This window comes from Danio aesculapii, chromosome 17 (assembly GCF_903798145.1).
Source record: "Danio aesculapii chromosome 17, fDanAes4.1, whole genome shotgun sequence".
Classification (NCBI taxonomy): Eukaryota; Metazoa; Chordata; class Actinopteri; order Cypriniformes; family Danionidae; genus Danio; species Danio aesculapii.
The window spans coordinates 27545467-27561392 of NC_079451.1; the positions used below are offsets into that span (position 1 = coordinate 27545467).

Consider the following 15926-nt stretch of genomic DNA (forward strand, 5'->3'; position numbering starts at 1 on the left):
CAGATCTCTCCAGAGATGTTCAATAGGATTTAGGTCTGGGCTCTGGCTGGGCCACTCAAGGACATTCACAGAGTTGCTGTGAAGCCACTCCATTGATATTTTGGTGGTGTGCTTTGGGTCATTGTCCTGCCCCAGTCTGAGATCAAGAGCACTCTGAAGCAGGTTTTCATTCAGGATGTCTCTGTACCTTGCTGCATTCATATTTCCCTCTATCCTGACTAGTCTTCCAGTTCCTGCTGCTGAAAAACATCCCCACAGCATGATGCTGCCACCAACATGCTTCACTGTAGGGATGGTATTAGCCTGGTGATGAGCGGTGCCTGGATTCCACAGTGCTCATTGGAAATTTCAGAGCAGCAGAAATATTTCTGTAACTTTCCTCAGCCTTGTGCATCGAGACAATCCTGTCCCGGAGGTCTACAGACAATTCCTTTGTCTTCATGCTTGGTTTGAGCTTTGTTATGAACTGTCAACCCTGGGACCTTATATAGACAGGTGTATGCCTTTTCACATTATGTCCAATCAGCTGAATTTACCACAGGTGAACTCCAATTAAACTGCTGTAACATCTCAAGAACGATCAGTGGAAACAGAATGTACCTGAGCTCAATTTAGAGCTTCACGGCAAAGTCTGTGAATACTTGTGTACATGTGATTTTTCAGCTTTTTTACTTTTAATAAATTTGCAACAATTGAAAAAAATCTTTTAATAATTGTCATTACGGGGTATTGTGTGTAGAATTTTCGGCAAATAAATGAATTGAATACATTTTGGAATAAGGCAGTAACAAAAAAAATGTGGAAAAAGTGAAGCGCTATGAATACTTTCCCGATGCACTGTACCTACCCTATTGTTGTAGAAAGTACAGTATTGGGTAATTTGTTTTTAATATTATTACCACAGCAACTATAGTTTTACCACAACAGATCAAATCAAGTACTTTACTATAGTATGGTTAAAAAACACTATAGTATTTATTATTATATTACAATATTATTTTTTTTAAATGTGGGAGGATGCAGACATTGATTTTGTCACCTTGAACTCCTGTAGTTTGGACATGACCACAGCCATTTGCTTGAGCAAGAGAGGATGATTCTGCTTCCTCATCTGATTACCATCATCTTCAGCACAAAACCAGCCTTGGATGTTGTCCTCCTCTGTATAAACACACTGCATTAGTGAAGCATTCCTCAGATTCTATGAAATCAAATGATATTCCCATATGTGGCTTCCAGTTGCCAGTATTTTAATCCATTTGTCTGGACTGAACTTTGAGTTCTGGCTCAGCTGAGTGATGATTCACTATCTGAACAATATGAAACCAGCCAGCACAAATTTTAAAATAGATTACAAATGAGATTATTTCAGGAAAAAATGCTGGGAACATCATAGTAAGTTATGTTTAAGTGTGATTTAAAGATGTTTAGCAGCAGCTAAAGATCTCTAAAGAAAGAGTCACAGACAAAGGCAGGATATAGAGACAGGTGAACAGGAAATGACACCTACGTAAAGCCAATTTAGCCATCTGCAGATTACTGGTCCATGTTTGCTTGATGGATGGACTGAAAGTGTTGAAGACGGCAGTGAAAAACGTGGGTCGGCCGTATCTGAAAAATAAAAAATAAAAAACAAAAGTTCAGGTTTTTCCTCTGGAAAAGCTTTAACAATAGACATTTGTCTGGATTTACAAATCTCTTGGGTAGTCTGACTATCTCAGCTGGTCTGGCGTCTTGTCAGACAGCTGGAGAAACAGACAGGGTCCCTTCCTGTTTATCGGTGACATTACAGGATATGATTTAACAATTGGACAGTCTCGATATTAAATCACCAGAACACTTTTCCATACTTGATCATTTGGTAGTGAAGTAATTGTTTATTATGGCTTTTGACAACTTTCATTATGTCGATATACTGGATAATGACCAGAAGCGAAACCATGACGTCATGTAATCTAAGCTAACTCGAAAAAGTCAACAGCGTACATTTTCCAGCAGTCACAGTGTGTGAAAGAGCTTTATGCTATCAGAGGGATTAGTTTGACAGCTGGGAGTCTAAAGATACTCCTATAATCCAGATATGAAAAATCCAAGCATACAGTCGTAAATAATTGGTGTGTGCGTGTGTTTGTGACAACTGCTGCACACTCCAAAGCCCAGCAGGAGGATAATAACAGCACACTTATTAGGCACTTAAGGTCATTCTTAAAGCACAGACTCACATCAACATAGAGACATGACAGATTGATCATTTAAATGTATGAGTTACAGTTGAGAAAATCTAAATAATCAGAATTATATCATATTCTGCTCCATAATTAATAATAAAATAATAATAAACAAGAGCTGTCAACATATTTTCAGTACAGTGTTGGGTATATCACCTACACATTGTAGTCTGATTACAAATTACTTTATGAAATTTACAGTTAGTAATGTAATATAGGTAAGGTATTGTAGATAAGTTACATTCTGATTACACTTGAATTTAATTTAATCTGACATGCTCATTTTTGTGATCGTTTTAGTTTGAGTTCAGATCACAATCAGACGCATAATATAATATAACATTATAAAATAAAATATTTCTGTCATGAGTAATAAATATGTATATGACATGGAAATAAATTTATATTTATGTGACAATGTTGACGTGTTTGGTCTTGGCGACATAGATTTTCTATGCTGCTGCTGATTAAATTATTATGGCAGAGCAAGCACAAACACTTGCTACTGCCTACCAGTATATTCATAGACATGTAGCCTGAGAATATGACACACTGCTGCCGCAAGCGTAATATATATGTAACCCTTGTAGCAGATCTAAACACAGGTGGAGCTGGGGTGAAGGAGGGTCTCAGAAAATGGGCTACAGCATTACAGCAAAGAACAACACTGAGTATTTAAAATGTTGAGGAGCAAGCTTACTGGCTGTTGAGGTGACAGCAACCAATCTCCTGCGCCATGTAGTTAATGACGTAGGAGATTAGGTGACCTGTTAGCTTGCGCACGCATAATGTTTCATTACAGAACTTTGCATGATTACATGTAACCATTTAATAGCCAGGATTTGCTAATGAACACACTTAAAATATCAATGATTTTAGAATTGTAATAAAAAAATTAACAGCAGACACGTTTGACAACTACAAATCCCAATGAATTTTAAATGTATTATATGATAATAAATGTTATTTCTATATTTTTCGTTCTTTAAAAATAACAAATGTCTAACAAAAAATAAGATAGTATTCAATTAAATATTTAAAACAATTAATAGCCCTCAAATAAACAAATTAATTAATGAAAAAATGTCAGGGATAAGTCAGTTAACCCTTTCATTTAGTCAAACACTGTAAAGCGATAGTTCACCTAAATATCAATATTCTATTATCATGTATTCACCCTTAACTTTTCACTCATTAATTTGAGTTTCCTGCTTCTGATGAACACAAAAGAAAATATTCTGAAGAATGTTGAAAGTCGGTAACCATTGACTTCCCTACAGTGGTCATTTTTTCCTACTATGGGATGTTAATAGTTTCTGGTTTTCAACATTCTTCAAAATATCTTCTTTTGTGTTTAACAGAAAACAATGAAACTCATTACGGTTTGGAACTTCTTAGGGTGAGTAAATTTTTTGTTTGTTTTGTTAGTTTTTTGTTGGTAAACTATTCCTTTAAATTGTTTAAAAGGACATCATCTTTGCCATTAGAGGAATAATTAAATAAATTGTATTAATTTGTGATAAAATTGCTCAACATTACCGGCATTATGACAATCTGACCCCAAACTTTTTAGTGTGTGCTTTCTTTAGTGTAAAGTCTAGGTCACACATACTTGTCTTGTTTCCCTGGTAACTGTAGTTGTATCCTACAGCGATCAGCTGCCCGAATCTCCTCCTCTTTCTTTAAAATGAGGCGCTGGAGACCTGAAACCCAGTCCTGAGCAACAGTCCCATTAACATTCTGGAGCAAGAAGAGAGAGTCAAATGAACTATCGGTGTGAAAAACTATTTGCATCGTAGTTTAATCATCAACTCAAAAGTGTTTCACAGTGGTCTGAACACCTCACCTGATAATTCCCTTTCAGACTGCTGATCATCGTGGAAATCTGGTTCACCAAGCCCAGGTCATGTATCAGGTTCTGCAGGTCCTGGTACAGCTGCCCTGGCCCCATATATAACTTATCTGCAAATAAGAAAAAGACAATAAATAAAGCCTCATCTGTGTATTTTTTTAAAGCTTAAATAATGGTCGACTTCACAGTTTATTATTCATTTAGTTCGGGTGCATTAAAAAAAACACTTCCTCATTAGCTGTGAGAAATACAGCTGAAACTGAATCATATTATAGAGTGAATCATTAAACTCTGGTCTCTCTCCCAAATCTTGCTCAATACAATAGACTGCTTTGTGCTGCTCTGCTTTTCCAAGATAAAGAGAGACAGAAACGTTGAGTGAGGAAAAAGGAGAGCGAAAGAGAGCAAGAATGCATTTTCTAGTCAGAGCTTAAGTAAAGTGAGTCACATTTAAGGCCATACAAAAAGTGTGCAGACACACACACACACACACACACACACTTCTAATACATGCACACAAAAACTTTTTTGTTGTAAATTTTAAAATAGCACCTAAAATGACACACATTTCAAATTAAATGCTACCATTAGTGTTTCTTCAAATAAAGAGTGGCTAAAGGAGTCCAGACAGACGTCTGACATTAAATGTGCCAACTGAAAAACAAACTATTTTTTCCTTTCTTAGACATATTAAAGAAACACGACAAATATCAGATTCTGTAACAAGTAAATAATGTAAAAAAAAAAAAAATAGATGTCATCATAAGGACTACAAATCCCGTCATGCACCACACACTCACACCTGTTCCGGTTTTCCGCTGATTGTTAACACTTGCAGCTGAAGCTGTTGAGAACTGATTACTTGGAGTCTTGTTAAACTGTACTGTGAACATTCCGACGCATTTTCCTTGTCTTGCTGTGTTAGATTCTTGCTTTGTTGTATTGTTTATTCCTGTCTGCTACCTGCCTTTTGACCATCCACCTGTTTACTGACCACGACTCTGGATTTCCTGTATACATCTGTTTGCCCCTGTGTTGACTGTTGCTTGTCTGACCTTTGTTGAATAAACCCTGCATTTGGATACGCACTCCCATTCTCTAGTGTCCCTTCACATTACACACATCATCATTCAGTGTATCATATATATTTAAAAATGTATATTTACTTGAAATCATATTTACTAATATGAGAAAAAAACACTAGTTCTGCCCTGTACTTCTATCTTTAAATGATTAACATTATTATCAAAGCTTTATTTTTTTAACGATTCAAATAGTGCGTTGAAAGCACAAAAGTCTAAAACAAAGTAACACTGAATTTGTATTTCTGATCTGCACTGTGATTCTTAAAATAGATGTACATCAGGAAATTATTCTGCAGTAAAAACATGCTTTTTCTGGTAAATAAACTATTGTTGCACTGAATTACATTTTAGTGGTTCTCCATGATGGTCACTATTTTTTACTCAGAAAAAAAAACTGATGTGCAAAAAACAACAAAAACAAACAAAAAACTGAAGCATTATTAAAGTTAATATTTTTGATGCTATAAGACCCATAAAAATAGTACTAAAATAATACTCAATTTGTTTAAAAACGGTCAGAGTCTTTTATGTGTAGATCCTGTAGAAAATGAAGACATTTTTTATCTGAATAACATTTCTGCAAACTGAATAGATGTGCAGTGGCACACTGGAACTTTTTCACAACATTGACATCACCTCCTCTCTGGTTGGCTTTATTCCTCATGGTTAATTAGATTTGTAAAAGTAAAATGGCAGAAGAAAGAACGGCTCTGGGAATGCAGGCGCTCTTGATTCAGTCCTCTAGTTTGAATCAGAGCAGCTCCTGCACACAGACTGTGTTTTCAGTAACCATAACAACACCAACCTCATTCAACCATGCTGAAAGGTTTTTTTCTGCCTTCAAACATTAGAGGAATGGCACAGAGAGTCCAGCATGATTTCATTTGTGTCTAAAACATTAAAAGCTTAAACCAGTTTCCAGATCAGACTTTCAGTACAGCGTTGTACTTCTACAGTGTGTTTTTTTTTTGCATAATGTCTTGTAAAATCCCACCGGAGTCTCTTCTTTTGTCACCTCAGCTGTGCTGAAAAGAGCACACGCAATGAAACAGGAAAAACAGTCTTTCCTCTTTTGTTCAGCTCCATGAGTCAGTGTGACCCATTCTCTCCAAACCACAAAAACAGCCAACAGCCTCAGAGGGAGAAAAAGACGTCCTCAACGGCAGATGATTTTGAAAAGAAATATTGCATCATCAGAGGTCTTGTACTGAAGATGTATTGCATTTTTATGCTATTTCTGTATGGTCTCTGACAGCTTTTAGTACAGCAGAATCCAAAGCACAACAGCAACACATTATGAATATTCATAGTGTATTTAGGGATGAACTGAAACCGCAGGAGGTGAGGAAGCAGACATTTAAAAAAAAAACTCTCTTCCTTAAAATCCCTGAGGAAACAAGTAAACGAGCACAACAGATGATTTTAGGGCACTTTAAAGCAGCCTGTTTGACTTGGTATAATGAGAAGAATGAGAATATACAGTATATAAATGTAAATATATTCACCAGAAAGCTTCAGAGTTCTCTCCATTAGCATTTTCTCTTCCCATCCCCACCTTTCACTGTCTCTCTATCCAGTTTTCTGTGTCTCAGGTTTCTACAGACATTTTTCCATCAATAATTCATTTTTAAGATCGTACTCAAAAAGCCAGATGTCTGTCAGATGTGTCAAAATGTCTGGGACACTGGAGAGCACAGTGAACTCTGTCAAACGGCAGTATCTTCACAGTAGCATTTTCCATGAAAAACATGGACTCTTATGACATTTTTATCTGTATGTGTCAGAAGTCTGACCCTGTTTCTTTCTGAATAAGTCTGAGTGTTTTAAATGTCATATGTGCATGTTTAAAAATAAGTCGAGTGTATTGTTGTTTTGAGGGTGGTGCAGAATGAATATCTCTCTAAGCACTTCCTACTATTGCTGTTATTTTGGTATTGAGTAGACAATTCTATCCAAAAACAACTTTCCGCACAGTATCTACAGCAATATTAATTCACACAACCCTATTTAAAGACATGCTTTTTGGACTTCATGGCCCAGTTAGTGCTTAAATGTGAAAACTTAGGGTTTTCAGCCCTGAACCCGAACCACCATTTGACCTTGACCTCCAGAAAAATCTGAAAATTACTTCTAACACCAAGATTCTGTCAGATTTTAAATAGTATTTTTCAGAAAATACGTCAGACATGATTAAGTGTTGTGAGGTCAAACTTACAATGCTAAGAGAAAGAAAACACTTAAAAGTTCAGCTGATGTACACATTTCAAAATGTAGCTGCAAGAAGCAAATTGAGGCCTTTAGGCAAATGCATAAAAATAAATTAGTTATTGTTTATTATTTAATGTTTAGTAAGCCTGTATAAACACATGAAACACTCATGAAAAGACACCTGCATCCTTTGCTAGAATCACATTGCATGTGCTCACCAAATGTCATAAAGATCAGAATTTTGGAATTATAGGCATTTGACTGTATTTGGTGATCATACATTGCATGATATACGAGTAAAACTCAAAATCGCCACCCAGGGGCTGATATTTTCTCTTTTAACTTTGTCAAACTGGTACTCAAGCTTTACTGACTGAAAGTGAATGTGAGCGGCACAATGTAAAAAGTGAACTGAACTAGTTTCTTCAGATGATTCCCTTATGGTAAAATATGGTAACTACTGAAACACAACATGGAGCAGATGTGTTTAAAAACATTTTGTATATAATGAACTTACTAGGTTTTGCATTTATGACGACTTTATCTCCAGAGTGTGAGGGGGGAAACCTGGAGTCGGCAATCTCCTCACTGGAGCCAAACTCCACGACCTCCACAAAACTTAACGGTACACTCCACTTGAGCAGAAAATGCTGTCCTGAGGGAACCCCTTCACCTCCAGCTCCAACACTCACACCATCCTGAGATGGCCTGGAGGAGAGAAACATGGCATTTATGGAGGAACAAAGTGTAACTCAGAAGATCTAGCATTTCTTTTTTTGGTAATGATGCTGTGCGTTCAGAGGGACAGTTATTAGAGATAATGAATGCCTGCAATGGTGTCTTACCGCCTGTTGGGGGTGGCACACATGAGCACGTCGTTTAGGAGAAAGACTCGCCGTTCTTTAGTCTTAATGATCTCCCCTCGATCGTTATAAACGGTTTCCACCATGTCATCAGAACGAATCAGATAACGGCTGCCACTGCTCAGCAGCTGAGAGAGATAAATGGGAGAGAAGCAGAAACAGCAATAAAAGGATTGAGCAGGGGATTAATATTTAAGGGCCCTACTTGTCATAGTCACTTGACCCTAAACACACTCACTCACACACACACACACACACACACACACACACACACATCTAAAAGTAAAATATGCTTAAAAAAACACATACCACAATGAAATATTCATGACATTCTATTATACGCTAAAAGAGGTCACCAGCAGATTTTTTTTCTATTTTTTCAACTTTCAGTTTTAATGAATTCAAAGCTTAAGGATAGAAAAAAATCATTAAACATAAAAGGTGAAGTGGCTTCCAGCCCTCTAATAAATCATAATTAAATATGATGCATGCATTTACTCTAATATATTAATTTAGTGCTTTAAAACATTACTTATTAACATCGATATAGGAAAACACCTTGAATATTCATGAAAATCATGATATAGTAAACTTTTAAAAAGATATTTCTATTAAGACTCTACATTAATAAAAATCATAAAATAACAATATTCAACTGAAAATGAAACCTTTCGTAACATTATAAATACACAGTACTTACTATTTGATCAACACATTTGATCTAATGCATTTACTAGATCCTTGCTGACTAAAAGCTGTTTTATTAGTTTTATTTCTTATAACTGCATGAATGCTGCATGATCAACCCCAAATATATGTCATATTGTTCAGGTAAGATAAAATATTTCATTCACTGTCTAAGATTAATTTTTATCTAATGTAAAGTCAGCATATTTAGAGGTGTAAAAAACACCTATCCATTCTCAAGAATGAGTAGACAGCCACAGAGTGCAAAGTTTAGCAAATAAACCTCCAGATGGTGCGGACCCTTCAAATTGGTTCTGTTAACAGTATTGGCTCAGTGCTGACCTCATATCAGTGACAGCAGGCTGGTTTAACACTCTGGTTTAACTGCACTGTGTGAAACTCACAAAAGTCACGTCATACCTGACTAAGCGGCCACATATTGACATAACAGGTTTTGAGATGCACAAGTGTGAACAATAAGACCTCAGTTTCCCAAAGCAGAGGACCTGCAGTACCTTGTTGAGGTAATGTTCGTTCATAGCTTTAGCGATGTGTCGTATCTCACAGCGCTGGTCAGCCTCCTTTTTCCTCTCGTTTAACTTTTCGGCAAGCGTTTCCAGTTCTGTAAGAGCCATCTGAAGGGGAAGGCGATCAGCATGGCCCACTGGTGTGTTTTTTAACATGTCCTACAAAGAAATGCAGAAGATAATGGATGTTTCAGCAGTAAAACTAGAAAAACAGAATATTAATAGTTTTCAAATAGCTTTGCCTTTAATGTGAGATTGTGAACTACATGACAATAAATTTGAATGTGGCAACCATCAGAAAGAAAGAGGCGCCCTCTTCTGGATATGTTATGATGTTTGTACAAAATTGTATACTGGAGCACATGTGTTTTCTTAATACAGAACTGTATGTGTGTGTGAGAATGAGTGTGTATGGGTGTTTCCCAGTGATAAAACATATGCTGGAAAAGTTGGCGGTTCATTCCGCTGTGGCCCCCTGATTAATAAAGGGACTAAGTCAAAAAGAAAATGAATGCGTGTGTGAAATAAAACACACTTGCAGCAGTAGAATAAACTGAGGGAACCGCTGAATAGGCTTCATCATCAGTCCATAAAGAGTCAGACGGTCTTTACTTGTTTCCTGGCGGTGCTGTGGACACAACACAAACAGCATAATTTATCTTAAAGCAAAGCCTTTTATGCTTACCAAGATATCATTTCTTTAAAAAAAATAAATCAATGTGATTTTTGCATGAACCTTTCTTTAGAAATTTTGAAAAAAAAAAAAATTATTCACGCAAACAATTTCACATCAACTAGATAGGAAAAAATGAAACACTGTCAGCACAAGGGTTGGAAATTTACAAACATTGTGATTAACATGAATGAATAAAGTTGATTTTGCATCATCTACGCACTTTCTTTTTTGTAACATTGAAATTATAACCAATCATACATATCTGTTGAGATCTTGAATGCATTAGTCAATCCAGGGTATATACAGGAATCAAAGTGTGAAATTTAATACCTTTTAAGACCTTTTTTAAGACATGGTCCACATATTTAAAGACCTCATCGCCACTTTAGGCGACAACTTACAGTAAAGTAAGTGGCGCCTAAAGAAAAGCAGGAATAACAGTATTGTCTTAGTTACTACAGTAAGCAAAGCAAGGTAATGTCAAATCAATCATCGATTTTATAAACTACACAGCTTAAATTTGTCTATCATTCATTCATTTTCTTTTCGGCATAGTCCCTTTATTAATCTGAGGTCGCCACAGCGGAATGAACTGCCAACTTATCCAGCATTTGTTTTATGCAGCGGATGCCCTTCCGGCTGCAACCCATCACCTAAACACACATACACACTTATTCACACACACATACACTACGGACAATTTAGCCTACCCAATTCACCTGTACCACATGTCTTTGGACTGTGGGGGAAACCGCAGCACCCGGAGGAAACCCACGCGAATGCAGGGAGAACATGCAAACTCCACACAGAAACGCCAACTGACCCAGCCGAGGCTCGAACCAGAATTACAAAAAATACATTTTTTAAACACAAAAATGAGTTCCTGAAGACAATACCCAGACTTAATATTTTCCATGCTGAAATTCTTATTCATTGCTAAATCTCTTCTAAGAATAATAAGAATAATTCGTTTCTTAAAGCTTATGATAAACTTTTTCGTAATGATTGAGGCTTTGTAAAGATATTTTTCTCTCTCTTCCCTAACTTTTGTTACTATATTTTCTCTTCAAAGCGGTAATGCATTCAATAAAAAATAACTAATAATTTAAAAAAAGGGGGATGCGGTGGTGCAGTGGGTAGCGCTGTCACAGCTAGAAGGTTGCTAGTTCGAGCCTTGGCTGGGTCAGTTGGCATTTCTGTGTTGAGTTTGCATGTTCTCTCTGTGTTCACATGGGTTTCCTCCGGGAGCTCCGGTTTCCCCCACAAGTCCAAAGACATGCGCAATAGGTGAATTGGGTGAGCTAAATTATTTGTAGTGTTTGTGTGTGAATGAGAGTGTATGGGTGTTTCCCAGTGATGGGTTGCAACTTAAAGGGCATCCGCTGCATAAAACATATGCTTGATAAGTTGGCGGTTCATTCCGCTGGGGCAACCCCAGAGTAATAAAGGGACTAAGCCGAAAAAAAAAGTAATGAATCAATAAATAAAAAAAAAATAACACAGGACAGCATAATTGGCAGATTGAATTCAGGGAAACTTTATCATAAAACTAGAAATTGTATAATCCAAAATGATATAAAATTTAGGACCATGTAAAATAGCATTTAAGACTTTTTAATGGCCTTAAATTTCTCTGAAATGATTTATTAATTTTTAATGCTTTAAGTATTTATTGCAGAGAGATACAATTCACAGCATCAGTAGACATGTCACTTTTACTGCTTTTACAGTTCAAATTCCCCATTCAGGGATCAAAGAGGAAACACGAATTTCTTCATGACAGCGACAAAACCACATATCCTTTTACCTTATTTTACATCATCCTTATCAAAACTATATACAAAAGAAAAAAAGGGGGGAGGGACAGTATTAACAGTAAAAATAAAAGACATTAGGTTGAATGGGAGTAATGTACTCAATCCATTTAAACCACAAGTCAACAAATGCATCTTTTTGGTTATACACACTATATGTAATCTTCTCCATAATGAATATATTTTTCAGAACATCAATCAAATCTTGTATTTGTGGTGGATTAGGTTTATACAAGCATCTAGTAATGGTTTTTTTACTTGAAGCAAGGATGACTCTATATATATATTTGTTTTTTCTTTCTAGGAAATCCATCGACAACATACCCAAATAAAGTACCTCAAAGCTGAAATCAATTGGAGTATTTAAGATATTTTCTAAAATGCTATGCATCCCTTTTCAAAAACTTCTAATATTAGGACATCCCGAAAATATTTGAAATGGTAAGCGTCCTGTGATCCGCAATGCCTCCAACAACTTGAGTTCCTATGGAATGACATTCTCTGTTTTGGAGTAAGGAAAAAAAGAATATTTCTCCAGAAAAATTCTCTGCATGAAGAACGGGAAGTAGCCAATTGTAATTTACATATACTTGGCCAATCCTCATTTGAAATGATGGTACCACTTTCTTTCTCCCATCTTTCTTTAATGTACAGAGATGAATCCCCTTGTAGATCCATCAGTGATTTATATAATTTAGTTATAGTTTTTGACATTGGTTCCACCATATAAGCTGAGGGGAATAATTTAACTAGAGCACTCTTATTTGTATCATCATCAGTGTTTTTTTATGTTTTTGTAGAAATGTTGCTGAAGCTGAAGATATCTAAAGCAGTCTTTAGAGTCTAAATTAAATCTTTCTTTCTAGCCCATATTTTAAAATGCATATCTAAAATATTTGGTTTAAAGTCTGAGTCATATAAAGCCCTTTCTACCCATTTTAGTATTTAAATAATGCTCCAGATAGAGTTGGAAACTTATTTTCAAAATCCGCATAGCAGAATGGGTTGACATGTAATTACTGCACCACAGAAATATTCTGGGATGTTTAACCTTGAGGAAGTCCAGGAAACAGGGTTTAGCGGCGCATGCCTTCCGCACCACTCCCATTGCCAAGCTGAAGTTATTCACATATTCGCTGTAAGCGTCCAACACCATAGACTTGGAAAACTGCATGAGAGACAGAGGAAAAGGTGAGAAGGAGAGTGTACATTAAAAACCATGATGCTGTTTAATAGGATTGTTTTCAGAGGAGGTACAGTTGGGTTTTTTTTACTGTGAGATGCACACACCTCATAACAGATGATTAAGGGTGGAGAAGGTTTGTACATGTAGAAACTCAGAAAGAGGGCGTGGAAACGTGTTTTCAAACAAATCAATTCTAAATGACATCTCTCACCGATGCTACAAACACATCTCCAATCATCTCCAGCTCATCCCAGTCGGATACACGGCTGGCAAGCGCCATCTGAAAGAGCGCATGACACTGCAGGATCTCCCGAATGCGATGAAACACCACCTTACACTTGCGGTCACTGAGTAACCGAGGCTCAATTTCTGCCAGAGGCTTCTCATACTGCTGTTATGCACAAAAGGTTCAAAAAGAATTCACGTTTTTAGAAAATCAACATACTGTATATGCAGCAGGTCAACTAATAAATGCATGTACAATACACAAATTCAATGCAAAGTAAATCAGCAAATCAGGCCAATCAGACAATTCTAGTAAAAACCTCTAAAATTCTCTTCAGTGCTTCCAAATAGCTCTTCTCGCTCTCCAGAATCTTCCCCAGAATGAATCTCCTCATTACCTGTGCATATAAAAACAACCCACAGTCACAAACAGACATGAGTCATTTATTTGAAAGAAATATTGAACAAAGCTTGAACTACAAGCAGAATGATTCAGCATGATTCAAAGGATTTGGGTCAGCAAGAGGTCAAGGGGTTCAAGAAAAAAAAAAAGTCTCATGCTTACCAAATCCTCATTTACTCAATCAAAAAACACAGTGAAATATTTACACAACTTAGAATAAGGGTTTTGTATTTTATGTATTACGATTAATGTGGAGGGCTACCAGTTTGATACACACTTCTCAAATAACAAATTTGCTCAATTTACCTTTATTTTATATTCATTCATTCATTCATTTTCTTTTCGTCGTAGTCCCTTTACTAATCTGGGGTCGCCACAGCAGACCAACTTATCCAGCATATGTTTTATGCAGCGGATGCCCTTCCAGCTACAAACCATCACTGGGAAACATCCATACACACTCATTCACACACATACACTATTGACAATTTAGCCTACCCAATTCACCTATAGCGCATGTCTTTGGACTTGTGGGGGAAACCGGAGCACCCGGAGTAAACCCGCACGATCAACGGGAGAACATGCAAACTCCACATAAAAACGCCAACTGACCCAGCCGAGGCTCGAACTAGCCACCTTTTTGCTGTGAGGTGAAAGTGCTACCTACTGCGCCACCGTGCAGCCCCCCCCCTTTAATTATATATTATTATTAATAATTAATAGCATTCATCCAAGTGAAGACACTGATCATGTTAATGATTTCTCACAAAAGTTGTCAACAATTATTTAACAAGGTAGGAAACAGAGAAATATCAATATGCAACATTTTATTTCTATAAATCTCTGCAAGTATTAATATCTTCAAATGATGACTTCTACAATATTTTTACTAGCCACTAACAATTTTTAACAAATCATGCACTACGATGTACCATGTTTGTACAGATTATCAATTGTGTAACATAAATCACTCTTCTAACCATTGTAGTTGCCCCGGACATCGAAGAGAGTGGAGATTACATCCGTTCTAGTCTTTAAGCACAGTTTTGCTTTCCAGTCTGAAAATGCCTTGTTTTTCTTATCAAAAAATGTGCAGCTCTAAATGAGGCTTTGGTTGCTTTTTGAGGGGTTTTGTTGGTGACCCCTGCTCTAGTATCATTCTAATATGCCAATTTGCTGCTCAAGAAACATTACTGCATTATATTTAAGTGGAAACCATACTTTTCTCAGACTTATTCAATAAAAAATTTATTTTGTTTTACTTACTAGTGGCATATCAGCTGTTTACTAGAACTTGATACATGGCTCTGTAAAATAAGTGATTACTAATTGGTCAACCACTAGTCAATATTCCAAGGTATGTTATTCTCCGATACATGTATACGCATGTGTATGTGTCACACTGATGTTCTTTTGGTGCCATCGTGCAATCGAATAATAATTCAAGAATGTTAGTGCAGGCTGCATTTTTTATTCTGCAAGCTTTGTGCTAATTAAAGAGCTAGTAAATTATTAAAGTTCAGATCAATGTTTTGTATATAACTTTAATTTTGTGGCAAGTAGTTGTGTAATAAGTGGGGAATTGAGCATGAAGCTGGTTGTTATTTCAGAGTAAAGCCTTTGAGTCTTATACAATAGCATTTATAAGTCTGTTTGCTTTTATTCAGCAACAACCAGCTGGATGTACATTATCCCTTACTTATAAAGCATATAATTCTCATAATCCCTTATTCTGCATCCCTTACTCCTGCCTCATAACTAAACTTTACCACAAAAACCACATTAACTGTTTATCCCCAGTAAGCTACGAGTTAAAGGCAGAATATATAGTTATTAGTGATATGTACTCCCATATTTAAGCGTTACAGAATGTACAAAATTATTTATTTATTTATTTATTGAGGTACTTAGAGTCACTGCTGTACATATTTAAAGTACAAATTAAATAAAAACTGACCATATATTTTTGTTACCTCATATTGCTTTGTGGTGAGCAATTGTTCTGTGCATGTCATTAAGAGAACAAATGTTTGCCGTTGTAATCTCACATTAAAATTTGAAAATGCACTTCCTGTTTGTTTTCAGTTAAATTCTGTCTGTTGAAGGTATTGGGTGTGATTAAGATACTTAACCACACCCCTACAACTGTCAGTTTTGACAATAAACAGAAAT

The 15926-nt window shown here is 36.3% G+C and overlaps 1 protein-coding gene across 1 annotated transcript in view; it reads right to left on the reverse strand.

Annotated features, from left to right (window-relative positions):
* arhgef10 (Rho guanine nucleotide exchange factor (GEF) 10) overlaps nucleotides 1-15926 on the reverse strand; it is an 88147-nt gene that overhangs the window by 32789 nt on the left and 39432 nt on the right. Inside the window, 11 exon segments of the mRNA XM_056476614.1 lie at nucleotides 1040-1161; nucleotides 1511-1611; nucleotides 3841-3968; nucleotides 4075-4190; nucleotides 7891-8081; nucleotides 8219-8364; nucleotides 9439-9609; nucleotides 9986-10078; nucleotides 12992-13108; nucleotides 13338-13517; nucleotides 13672-13749. Coding sequence (XP_056332589.1) covers nucleotides 1040-1161; nucleotides 1511-1611; nucleotides 3841-3968; nucleotides 4075-4190; nucleotides 7891-8081; nucleotides 8219-8364; nucleotides 9439-9609; nucleotides 9986-10078; nucleotides 12992-13108; nucleotides 13338-13517; nucleotides 13672-13749 — 1443 coding nt within the window.